We start from the raw sequence: 12778 nt of genomic DNA, 5'->3' as shown, positions 1-12778 counted from the left end.
TTCAATATTGAACTCTCAAAATAATTAATATCATAAAATAATTTCGGAAAATCTAATTTGTTCTTGAAAATGCGTAAATTTGTAGTTTTTCAATCAATTTGGAGGGAATAAATCGACTAACTGTTAAATCAGTTGATTGAATTAAATATTGATTAAGGATTAAATTAATATAGATAAAGAAAAATTGCAATATCGGGACTTCAGTCAATTGATAAACGTCACTCTTATCGTTTGTTTTTTCTGTCTTGGTCCAAACCAAGACCTTTTTTTAATCAAGTAGGTTGTGAAAATAAGCGCCTTGCGCTAGCGAGAGTAGTGGCTTAAATGGAGAGCCGCGATATAGACTATTAGATCTGGAAGAGTGATTTAAACATGTTTAAAACTAGTTTTTTTTGTGTTTTTTTACTGTTTTTTTCTACTTGTTTAAAAAACAGTTTAAAACAAAAAATCGTGTTTTAAACAATAAAAAACACAACTCTTGTTTTTTTTTAAAAAAACTTAATTTTTGCCAACCCTGTTCTGGTGCTGGAGGCAACGTACACCGCTGTGGATGGAAAACACCATTCCTTTCCTCCCAACCGAACTCCGTTGGTTTGGGAAAGTTTGGCGTTGTTGTGTTAGATTTTTTAACCACTAAGCTTTGTAAATAAGCTCTCTTAATGTGTGGTATCAAGGTAGCCATTGTTGGTGGAAGTTGCCTTCCTTCCTTTCCGGATTTGGCAAACATATCCCAACGAAGGTCTTTCAAAGACTCAAAGGAATGATCTGCATTCGTTTTGTAGAGAAGGCAGACGTACCTTTCCATTTTTGCAACGATTTCATGACATATAAGGGCATTAGTTCCTAAAAGGGCAAATGCCTCCAAGATGCTGTCATCACATGCCATTAAGGTTTTGAAGTGGGATTTAAGAGCTTTGGTTGCGAAACATCCAGTACTATCACAGCCTTTAAAGCAATACCAACCGATCAACGCTGAGGCTTTTTTTGGTCCTAGTCTGTAGTAGAAGACGTTAATTTTATATTGGTCTTTGTTTCGGATCATCGTTGTACTAGTTGGTATATCTTTGTAAAATCCTGTGAGGAACACTAGTGTCTAGCGAATATACATCCAGTTGAGTGCCTCTGGGACTTATTCTCGCAACGTCTTGGGCGTGAAGAATAATTTGTTGATCTGCTTCTTCCAATGAATGACGTCTCATCTCTTGGCTTGCAAAAACATCTTCCAATGGACGATTCGCCGAAATCAGATTATGATGAGAAACTACTAAGATCGTCTCACTGTCTTTAAAATAAGACAATAATTTATCCGAAAGATAAGAAGTCAATTCGGACTTCGTTTCAGAATGGAGAAGAAATGTTTTCACGTTATGAAATTTGGTTGCGTCGTTTACGTGGTAGTGGACGGCTGTATTTTTCCCAATTCTCTTAGAACGTGTTGCATCTTTCAAAGAAGCCACAACGTATTGATCAAACAGTACCCTTATTTCGTCGTACCTAAAACCCATGCGCTCAACTTTTTTGGCACAAATTTATCTGAGAGTTCTTGTGCCGAGGTAATATCCTTAGAGCTTTGGAAGGATTGCGCGACGCACATGGCATCAATAATGAGGACCTTTCTTTCAGGAAGTGTACGGCCATAGATGTTTAGGACTTCTGGTAGTGGCAGCTTTAAGATTTCCGTTATAAGTTCGTAGCATTTGCATAGTGCCGTCGGGATTGAAAAGTGATGGAGGTGACACCTGAAACTCGTATTGCCCAATGGCATCTTTCGCGGCCAGATCTGGTCTTGCCTTTGCAACAACCAATAGTCTTGAGATTAGGCTTCTCTCTTCCTTAAGAGTTTGGAGATCACCTTTGACTTTAATAGTGGTTTGAGATCCGAAGTCCTTGAAATATTTATATTTGTTTCGTTTTTGTGAATCCCAAAACCCCACGGAACGTTGAATAAGTCTTTCTTCGACAAATTTGGAGAAAACTGCTTTTCCAAGTTCATCCCTATTTAAAATGTCATTTGCGATTTCGGTAGACGGTACAGCAAATGTCATCAAATTAAGGATATCACCGTCAAGAAATGGATTGCCTTCTTTGGAAATTGCTAAGGATATACTTATGGCATGTTTTAACCGAGATATCGAGTACATGACCCCTTGAATCCACATCCTTAAGGCGGGATTTTACCCTCGACACGCGACTTTGAAAACCAGCCTTTACAATGCAGAAAGGTATCGTGTAGATTCCAAGTAGTGCACGTGGACGGTATGAATAGAAAGAATTTACTCGAGATTTTAAGGGATTTTACTCGGGGGTATTATTAAGCATTTTTGGTGTTTTTGAACTATTTTTTCATTCTTTGGATTATTAAACATTTAATGAGATAGTTATTCACTTAAAGGAATAGCGACGTGATTTAAAAATTATCTCAAATCTAAAGAAAACCTTACTTTTTTGAGAGTTTAAACTCTTCTGATTCCAAAAATATGCTTGATTAATATTTAAATATGAAGGAAAACACAGAAAAAACACTTTGAAAACTTGAAATTTGGGGGGCAAAAGCAAATTTGCGAAGAAGATTTTTGGCGGGTTTTCTCCTTGCTACGTCACTCACGGCATCTCGCGGAAAAGCCAAGCGCGCGCGCCCGAGACTCCCGAGTCTACTAATGCTGCGCGCGCGCGAGCAAAGAAAATATAGAACTATCTCTGCGCGCGAGTCTGAATAAATTAGGCTTAACGCGGCGCGGCGACATTAACAGGCGCGTCACGTGAGCGACATCTAGAGTGAAAGTTTCTCCTTACTACGTCATCAAGCGAAACAAAATTTTAACTAGGCCTTTTCCAAACACTAAACTTTGATTGCAATTTTACAAATTTCTACGAAACCAAATACAAAAGTAAATATATCATAATAAACTAGATTTTTCAAGGATTTTTTTAGCATTTTAAGTTTGTGGGTGACGAAAATTATGTCACTAACACTTTAATTTCAGTTTATTTAATGTATAATGTATCATATTAGTTGTTTGATTAGCTGAAATATAATTTTAGGATAAGCGTGCAAAGTTGTTCGTATTGTGTGCAAAATAAAAAATGTTGAAACATATTCCAAACTTAAACACTGAGCTCTTGAATTCACAAAGTTCCAGCAACAAAAAAGTGAATTTTTCGTTTAATTGAAAGAGTTAAAACTAATTAATATCAGCTGATGAAATTTTGAAGACAAGTCTAAATCGATAGCTTATCATGTTTTTAACATATTTCACTTATAAAATCAAACTTGGCTAATTCCGCCAAGTAACACCGAAAAATTAACAACTCTCCCCTGACTATTAGGGCAAATTTTGGCGTACGAGTCGCACCTAAATCGGAGATCTGAGAAACGTTACCGCGAGGTGGCGAGTGTGTCGCCCCTCTTCAGTATTGCTACACAAGAGAGGGGAGTCCCAAACCCCGCTTTTGGTTACTTTCTAGGCTAATTTAATGGACTTCTGGCCATAGTAAAATTTCATCGTTTATTAAATAATAAAAGCAATAAAAGTTCCCACCTGTGGTCCAACGTAATGAATGTTTATTTTTTTTAATAAAAGAAATGGTCGGAATTCTATCGAACAAAAACCGAGAAGATTTTTGAAACTGTGACCTATTCCAAGCTTTACACCATTCACTCTAAATTCCGTTGTTTTGTGGATTCAATTTCATATGGCTTATGTTATGTTATTTAATGTCTTTTCGGCACTTATACTGTTTTCCCAATACGAAAACACACTAATGTTCTTTTTACGTTTCCCTCGTAGCGTACATTTAAATATTTCTCAAACTCCATTGTTTTTAACAACATATAAAATAAGTTACTGAATACGAATTTATTATCATGGTAGGTCAAACGAGTTTTTAACGGTTTTATCTTGTGCCAGCTGTCCGGGTTCCCGGCCCTGTGTCCCTTTACAACTTCGTGACACACAAATGGAAATATCATGAGTAAATCAGTAGAGCGGGTTTTCCTAAACTGATGACCAGTAGATGGTGGTATAGTTAGACTTGAGATTGGTGTCTATGTGGCCTACACGAATTTCCAATGCCTGGTGGTGTTTCTAGAAGCCAATATGTACAGATTCGTGTTTTTAAGTGGAATAGACGATACTTTAATCGTAGAAGAAAAATCTAGATTGTAAGCTAGTTTCACTGAAACATATGTTAAGGGCTCTATATCTTAACAATTTTGTGAAATTGAAGCAGGATCTGAAATTATACTTAGTGGCTCCTGTTGTAGACTGGTCACACCCCTGAATATTGTATGCTAACGATACCGAAACTAGTCGGGTTATTTTAAATAACATAACCATAAATTCTTAAGATATGTTCCCTAAGTTTGTCACTGAGAGTTTGTTATGAATTGAGGTAGGTGAAAGATCATAGATTCTCGTAAAGCGACGCCTGGTGAGCGCTGTCGAAGGCTTTGTACAGACTAAATCCGAAGATGGATTGCAAAACCATGTGTAGTCTAGCCTCGCGTAGTTCTGAAACTCTAGCTCTCAGTAGGTCTCTAGCATTAAGAAGTATAGGTAGTTTCATACTTATGATAGGCCTATAACCAAGAGGAGTCTTTGAGAATCTCAAAGCACTTTGACCAAACGAGCGTCATAACTCAGACCTTGGAGACAGGATACGTTCATTGAATTTAAAATGCAGTTTGCTTCAAACCGACTTAAATTTAAAAACACCGGAATCAGCGTTAATCCTTGGTTACGTTCTTACGGTAATAAACCAACTGAAATCGTTTTTTGAAATTCCTTCTTTCTTTATATTCCAAATGGCTCTTGATCCAAGCATACACAAATTTAAAATATTTACAGTTGTCCAGACGTATTTTCACTGATAATCAAACGTTTCAACATTTTTATGCCATATGTATTTCACCTATTTCTTTAAACGTAGTCGTGAAGCATTGAATCTATTTTTTTTCTTTATACACGAGGAATTGTAAAATTTAAATCTAAAGATAGCAAATACCATGACGTCGGAAATTAAATCTGGTAGTTTACGCACGGACAGCCCCAGCCATATACCTATGATGCCTCCAACAGCGCTAAAAAATTCCAAGTCCTGTAAAAACATAAAAACATCCTTTCATAAATAAAATATACTACTACCATAATACAAGAGAATATTGGGAAGGTTGATTGTGGAATCTATTATGGGCTCCATTTAGGAAGGGCGCCCATAGCCATCTCCATATTTTCCCCTAGATGGCGCGAGTACCCTAGGTAACACGAGATCGATACACGATATAGAGATTAGGCGAGCTTTACCGATAGAGAGAGGCAAGATACTTTTTTTCCCGAGACGTTGGTACGAGAGGTAGGAAACGGCGACGATATAATGTAACGACTATTACTTTATTTTACTTAAACCATTAAACTATTTAATTAACTTCAATGAAGCCTCATTATTTTTCCCGAAAACAACGTTAACAGGAAGGGGCTATAGTATAAGATCGTTTGCATTCAATGTTGGTTATTTTTGTTCAGTCCATGTAGAGAAATAGAAGTCGGCTAATGCCAAATCTGACATCATTCCTTCTTTTGTAGAAAATCTAAACAAGAGCACTTATTGTGTCAGACTTATGTTTTTCAAAAAGTGAAAAGTGTTAGATAATATAGCCACATAACCTTTTTTAATACTATATTTAGTGTGATAAATAAAGCTTAAATACTTTTTGTAATACTTCAGTACAAATAAAGAGCTCATTTTCTTTTTGAACTGGACTCTATATGGTTCCTATTTAAAATGATTTGGTCGTTATTTTACCCTATTTTTACCGCCTCTTTTTTCACTATTTTTTTTCTTAAATTGATGTGGGAGACTTAGCGGAAAATAGGGAGTCATTAATGTTGAGTATAGTTGACTGACCATAGTCACCGGTCTATGGAACATATGAGCATGAATGTTGGATCTCTAAAGGGATCGGAAAAGGCGTACATCCCTATCTCTAACACGTTTTCTGTATAAAAAAATAATAAACAAAAAACCGAGAAATACCAAGGTAGTTTGGTCTTGAAGAATCACGAAAGACACAATGACCTTGACTAGGCCTATACCCGAATAGAGCAATAGAAAAATTCGCCTGTTAGAGGTTTTTCCCTCAGTATTACTGGTTTTTGGAGTTTGAAGTCAGTTCGGAGCAATAAATATTATTCTCGACTCTACTTGAAATCCGTGATGTAAGTTTTTATTTTTAGTTGTCGTCTGATTAGAGTCCTTGTAGCAACAAGGACTCTAATCAGACGACAACGCAGTTAAGGCTTAGCGCCTTTTATCTTGTTATTTAAGAGCCAAATTCATGAAAGCGATCGCAAGTTGCGATAAGTTGCGCAAATTTTGCGTCTGAAAAACAATTTGCGTTTGGTTCGTATTCACGCAGAGAAAGTTGCGTTTCGCAACTATTTATCCATCAACCCCAACCATCCATCGAAGACACCAGATAAATGACTTGTGCCTTCTTCATGACTTTTTTAATAACAAACTAGATCTGCACTTCGATACATTTTTTACGTCTTCAGTGTATACTAGTACGCGCGGTCATCCTCATAAATTGTCTAAACCACGTGCTACAACAACCGTCCGTCAAAACCATTTTACACGCAGCATTATAAACCTATGGAATGATCTCCCAGCAGATTTAGTATCCCTTAAAGATAAGTCTTGTTTTCGAAAGGCCCTTATATTACATTACACCCAAAATACCAACACAAATTACTATTAGTTCCTACCAACTATTAAAAGCTACTGTTATTTAGCCAATAATTGTTTCAAGGCTGTGTTTTATTTTATTTTTTATTTTTTTTTTTAATTTTTATTTTTTTTTTCTTCTCTGTGTATTTTTACTTTATATACCATTTACTGTGATAACTATAACCAAATGTATATATTTCTTACTTTTATATGCAATACCTGTGATAATTATAACCATTTGTATTACAAGGCGGTCTTCAAAAGTCAACCTATGACTTTCTGTACCAAACAACAAATAAATAAATAAATGTAACCCAAACTGCGCAGCTTCATTTCGACCAATTAAAAGCAAGCGCGCCTTTTTTAAGTTAAGCCTACTTTTCAAAAACGAGAATGGCGTCGGTCGAAGTTTCTTTAAAAGAAAGGCAAGCAAATTGGAAGGAAAGAAAAATTGAATTATTAATAACATGTTTGAAGAGTCGTCCAGAGTTAATAAAGGGAGAAATAACTCCAAATGGTAAATATCAATCGACGAAGCAGATTTCTAAAGCTTGGGATGAAGTCGCCAATATAATATCAGCGGAGGGAGTAGGTGTGGAGAGAACGGGAAAAAACGCTAAGAAGAAATGGGCGGATTTGAAATGTCGTACGAAGGAGAAACTTCAAAAGCACGGAAAAGAAAGATCTAAAACTGGAGGTGGTGACGAATATAAAGGAAAGCCTTTAAATGATATTGATAATTTCGTATTGTCGCTACTGGGAGAAAGTAGTGTTTATGGATTGAAGGGGGTCGACGTTTTTCAAACTGGCGGTCAAACTGAATATAATCAATTTCTGCCATCTCGGCCTCCTCAAACCCTCTCCTCTTCGAAAGAGGTAAATACTTAAAAGCAAAGTGCACCAACATTTACTAGTGATCAACAAATATAACATCTTCATCCCTCCCCCTTTCAGTCTGCTTCTGCTTCATTAGCAAGGGCTACTGTTCCAATGGTGAACCCTGTGCGTTCTAAGAAAAAGGTATGTCAATAATTCCCGATAACTGTAATTCATATTCATTTATCATATTATACGAATATTTTTACCCATTTTTAAATATCACTCTCATAGCAACCAGAACAAGCTCAAATAGATGCCACTCGAGCTAAAGGATCAAACACCACTACGTCAAGAAGCAATCCATATAATAAACACGTGAACACTATGCCTGCAGATAGATTGCAGGGAAAACGACTTGTCCACAGCACACATCCATTTGTTAACAAACATATTCAGCAAAGTAAACCAAAATCCCCAAAACCCATAACATTTCGAAAACACAGAATCAGTTCTCCTTATAGTCAGCCTGGCCATTCCAGTTATTCACACTCGCTAAATGAAACGTCTCTAGAAAATATTGAGGATTTTGAAAATACTTCTCCTAAGAGCATTTATACCCCAAGAAATGAACATTCAGATTTAACAGGGTATGCAGATCAGGATTCAGTTTCTCCAAGAAATTACTCCCTTCCTACAACTTCCAACTCACTTCCTCCACAAAATGGGGCTCTCTCCCCGATTTTCCCACAAATATTCCAACTTCCTCTGTGTATGAACCACCTTCGCCAATGACACCGCCACGAACAAACGACAGAGAAGTCCCAACCTATGATTCCATTTCCTCAAACTCTCAGGGCTCATCTCCCATTAACCACGTTTCCCCTAGGGCTACTTCAGAAATAAATAGTACCTCAAAATGCCCATCTCCAGAAGGCATACAAAAGGAGGCCTTATCTTGCGCCATCAGTTGTAAAAAAAGTACTTGAAAATCAAAAAGGGAACGTGGATAATGTGAAACAGATTTTAGAAATAACTGAAACTAAACTTGATCAAATTGCAAAATCTTTAGAAAAACTTGATAATACAGTTATTCAGGGATATACTGCATCAGTTCAAATTAACAACACATTACAAATAATATCGGGGCATTTGGCTTCGCTTGTCAACTTGAAAAAATTTGAACTGGAAATGCAAGCAAAGGCCTCTAACATCACTCTAACATTTGCAAACGAATAGGCATTAAAAACACCTAAGTACATGTATAACTAGATTAACGACAATTTTTTCCCCTTTATTAAAACTGATGTATCTAAGCGCTAATATTAAAGTTGTTTATTAACCGTGCTTGCTCAATTCATTACCATCAATCCTACTTAAAAATTAATATTACGTTGCTTTTTCGCACACCTTCATATTTATATGGATGAGTGAAGAGATTTTAAACATTCATGATCATGGATTTCGCCTACGCTCACGCTGAATAGGGTTTCTTCTAGTTCTAAACAAGTTTATGGTTAATTCATGTCTGATGCGTGAACCTCTTTCCAGTAGTCGAACTTCTGCATCAACACTTGGATTTTGAGCACCCCTATTGCTATCATCGTTGTTACTTGACTCATTTTCGGAGCTTGACGAACTGGAACTAGTCGAATCCGAATCATTGCTGTCCTGTGCTTTTGCCTCTAGCGTTGCCTGTGTTACTATGTTGTGCAAGATACAACCAACTGTTACCATTTTGACAACCTTTTCGGGCTCGTAAATCAGGTAGCCTGAAGAATCATCCAGAGCTCGGAAGCGGCTTTTTATGACTCTAATGCACCTTTCCACAGCTCCTCGAGCTCTTTTGAAAATCTTGTTGTAGTGCTCTTGTTCTGGAGTTTGTGGGTCTCTGTAGGGTATCAGTAACCAGGGCTCTAGAGGATAGCCACTGTCACCCAATATACGACAGTCCGTTATCTGACCAGAATGTAAGGCATTTCGAACGCCCGAGTTTCTAAAAATCATGGAATCGTGGGATGATCCTGGCCACATCGCTACCACGTCCAAAACCATAAGGCTGTTATTGCATATCTAGATAAGGTTGTTACGACGTTCATAAATTCGGATTACGGTTTTATTTCTTATCTTACTATTTGTACGTTCACGGAGTTTCGTCCTTTTCTATTGCGATAAACATGGGCGTCCTCTCTACTTGGCTTTTGGATATAAATATGTGTGCCATCCACTACTCCAACCACACCTCGTATTCCTCTTTTCTTAAAGAATTCCATTTTACACTTTTGTTTCAACTCTTCGGTTGTGGGGAACTTTATGTATCGAGGAGTTAATTCGAGCATGGCATTGAGGAAACGTGAAATAACCCGCGATACAGTTGGTTGTGATACTTTGTGATGCAAATCTCGACCAACTACACCCTGAAAACTACCACTTGCCATGAATGACAATCCTATCAGAACCTAAACGAATATTTAAAATTCATTACATATAGCCAAGAGTACTATAATAAACCTCGAAGGGAGGTTTATTATAGTACTTTTGATATAGCCTATAAATAGCGTGCATTTTATTTATCGCACATAACTTGCCTGCGTTTCAACAGCCAGTGAATAGCTTCTTCTAGTGGGATGCTCTAAAACTGGTCTTAAAAGATCACAAAGCTCGAAAACATTTGTTCTTGGAAGCCTATAATAGTCTCTAAACACATGTTCGGGAAACTCAAACGCATTGGTTCTATCCCTAAAAATTCTCTGACGCCGCAGATCTCTTCGTTCGGCAACTGCGAGTAACTCCAGAAACTCCATTTTTGTTTTTGAAATTGAAATTGCGCGCGTTTTGAAGTAATTTTCCCGCGTTTTTCTACTTGCGATGGATAAAAACGAAGCGCAAAAGTTGCGTTACAAAAGAACACGTGATTAACGCATTTTGCGTCGATTTTTTATCTTGAATACCAAGTTGCGTCAGGTGAAAAAAGTTGCGATTAGGGCGCTACCCTTGACTGTATTAAATTTTGCGTCTGACGCAAAAATTGCGTTTTCATGAATTTGGCTCTAAGCTGTTATTTATCAGTTTCCAAGATTTTACATATGACTAATATAAAAGTTAAATTAAGCCTCTTTTGTGAATCCATATTAATATTTAAAAACACAAAAAAGGCTAAGCCTCGGACACACCAACCTACAGCTCTACAAGACTTACGAGTATAATATAATAGTACGAGTAGAGTCGTGACCAGTCTGCTTTATCCAGAATAATACTCAAACCCTTTTTTGCTGCCTGGTCAGAAAACATTGTAAAACATCTGGCAGCACGTTTTTGACGGTCAACTACACATAGAGTTATTAGCATAATATGCTCTAGGTTTCCCGAAATTCTGACCAATCATGATGGACCACAATTTTGACTCTGAGCCTCTCGGAACGGTGTGTATTGCGGTAAAAGCAACTAGAAAGCGAATATTTGTATTTGTCTATTCACAGCTCCCATCTTTTCCCCTGATGCTATGATAGAGAAGACTCGGTTTGTGCAGAGGAAGTCGGCCATTTTCCGGTCCCTTTAGAGATGCAGCTTTCATGCTATGATAATGGTTCTCCAAATTCACTAGCTAAGTTGTATAAAGAAACACCACGATTTTGATATAAATAACTAACCTTCATTTGGGGTTTGTGGTTGAAAACTATCATGGTATGACTTCGAAGCTCTTCGTATATTTCGAGTCTCGTTCCCAATTCTCTAAAAAAAGAAAATTGAAATATTTCCTGTGATTATAAATATCTCGTAGCAATAGTAAATTATTATTAATAATAACACACCTGTTCGTGGATGCGTGTAGTACCACATAATCGTAGTATTCCACTCTGAAATGATAGATGATTTTCAATTAATTCATACAGATTAAAAAGTCAACTAGGTTTAAAACATGCAAAACTACACGTAACATTTTAATTTAATAAAAAATGGCTTGATAAATATGTTTCATAGGCAAAGTAGCTTTTTCCTTACCGGCACGCATTCGGACATTTCTGCTTGCATTTAGCCATTTCTTGATCCAAACTGATTCGACTACTACATTTTCCTGAAAATTTACATTCGTAAACCTTAAGTCTGCATTGGCCAGATGTTGAATGGTTTAGTTATTTAGTACAGTAAATCAGCGTAAAAATCTTGCAATTGGATACTGTAGAACCCATTGTTTACAAGCTATTTAAGTACTAGTGGTACTAGATAAAAACCTGCACTTTCCCATAATGTAATTAGAGAACGTTATGTACTAATGACATTTAAGTATTTGTAAAGCCATAAAGTTGATCTTCATTTTATAAATTCAATCTTCCATTTTATCAAAAATAAATAGGTATAACAAAAGTGAGGCACTATGGAAAACATAGGCGAAGTATGATTGACGTTGCCTTGACTTAAAAAATTTCTGCCCGAGGTAACGCAAGAACGAGAGGGAGAAAGCCAAACCTCACTGCATAAACTTTATGCCGAGCCCGTAGGAAGACGACTTTGATCCCATATAGTCCTTCACTTCTTGTTATTTTTATTAATTTTTGATTATACTAAAATATTGATCAAACGTTTAATGCAATATTCCATTTTTAAAAAAGCATAAAACTTCCGATAATTTCCATAAATATACATAGTCACGAAATAGGAGCAAACGTGAGCTACTCCATAGAAGCTAATCCGTAAAGGTGGGTTTATTTCTAGGCCCCGATGATCATCTTAGTTCGTACGACACATGTGATTCTTACAATACTTGCCTTTCTCCGTTTCGTTACAAGCATAATATCCGTCTATGAAGGCAATGGGTGAAGGTATACAACCGCATTCATAGTTCAGTTTCATCCATAAGCAATTATAGTAACACGTCTATTAATTACAGTTAAGATACAAGTAAAAATAAAAATAAAAGAAATTTTCTTCAAAAGGCTTAAGGATATAACCTCTTTGCTAAGGTTCCAGAAATACTTTTCTTTCTTGTAGAGTTTTCTGTAATCCAAACAGTTTGTACGATATGGCGGTTCAAGTTCGTAAACAACCAGCTACATTGAAAAAAAATGTTCTTGATAAACAAAGAATTAAAACTGCTGGACATACAGCGCTGATGCAAGTTATTGGCTTAGTTGTTAAAGTCATTTCTGATTGCGTTTTCCATGGAATAATATTAACAAACCACCATGACGCAAAGTTTGAAGTGTTTCAAACATTTATAAAATGGGTAGACAATGGG

At 36.6% G+C, this 12778-nt stretch overlaps 2 protein-coding genes across 2 annotated transcripts; one reads left to right on the top strand and one right to left on the bottom strand.

The window, feature by feature from the left end:
- Positions 1-4806: 4806 nt before the first annotated feature.
- Positions 4807-11582, bottom strand: LOC149682615 (uncharacterized). Its single transcript, XM_089834165.1, has 4 exons — positions 11545-11582; positions 11355-11399; positions 11193-11274; positions 4807-5097 (listed from the first exon to the last, which is right to left on the bottom strand). Exons 1-4 carry the CDS (start codon positions 11580-11582, stop codon positions 4912-4914), a joined length of 351 nt encoding a protein of 116 aa, XP_089690291.1. The 3' UTR covers positions 4807-4911.
- LOC149682616 (uncharacterized) lies at positions 7040-8932 on the top strand. The gene is made up of 3 exons (XM_089834253.1): positions 7040-7602; positions 7681-7746; positions 7837-8932. The coding sequence occupies exons 1-3, from the start codon at positions 7120-7122 to the stop codon at positions 8335-8337; spliced, it is 1050 nt and encodes a 349-aa protein (XP_089690379.1). The 5' UTR covers positions 7040-7119; the 3' UTR covers positions 8338-8932.
- Positions 11583-12778: the final 1196 nt, after the last annotated feature.

This window comes from Phalangium opilio, unplaced genomic scaffold, assembly GCF_054372755.1.
Source record: "Phalangium opilio isolate 3A_F unplaced genomic scaffold, DU_Popi_V2 ptg000038l_1, whole genome shotgun sequence".
Taxonomy (NCBI): domain Eukaryota; kingdom Metazoa; phylum Arthropoda; class Arachnida; order Opiliones; family Phalangiidae; genus Phalangium; species Phalangium opilio.
This window is presented reverse-complemented; position numbering and strand designations above follow the sequence as displayed.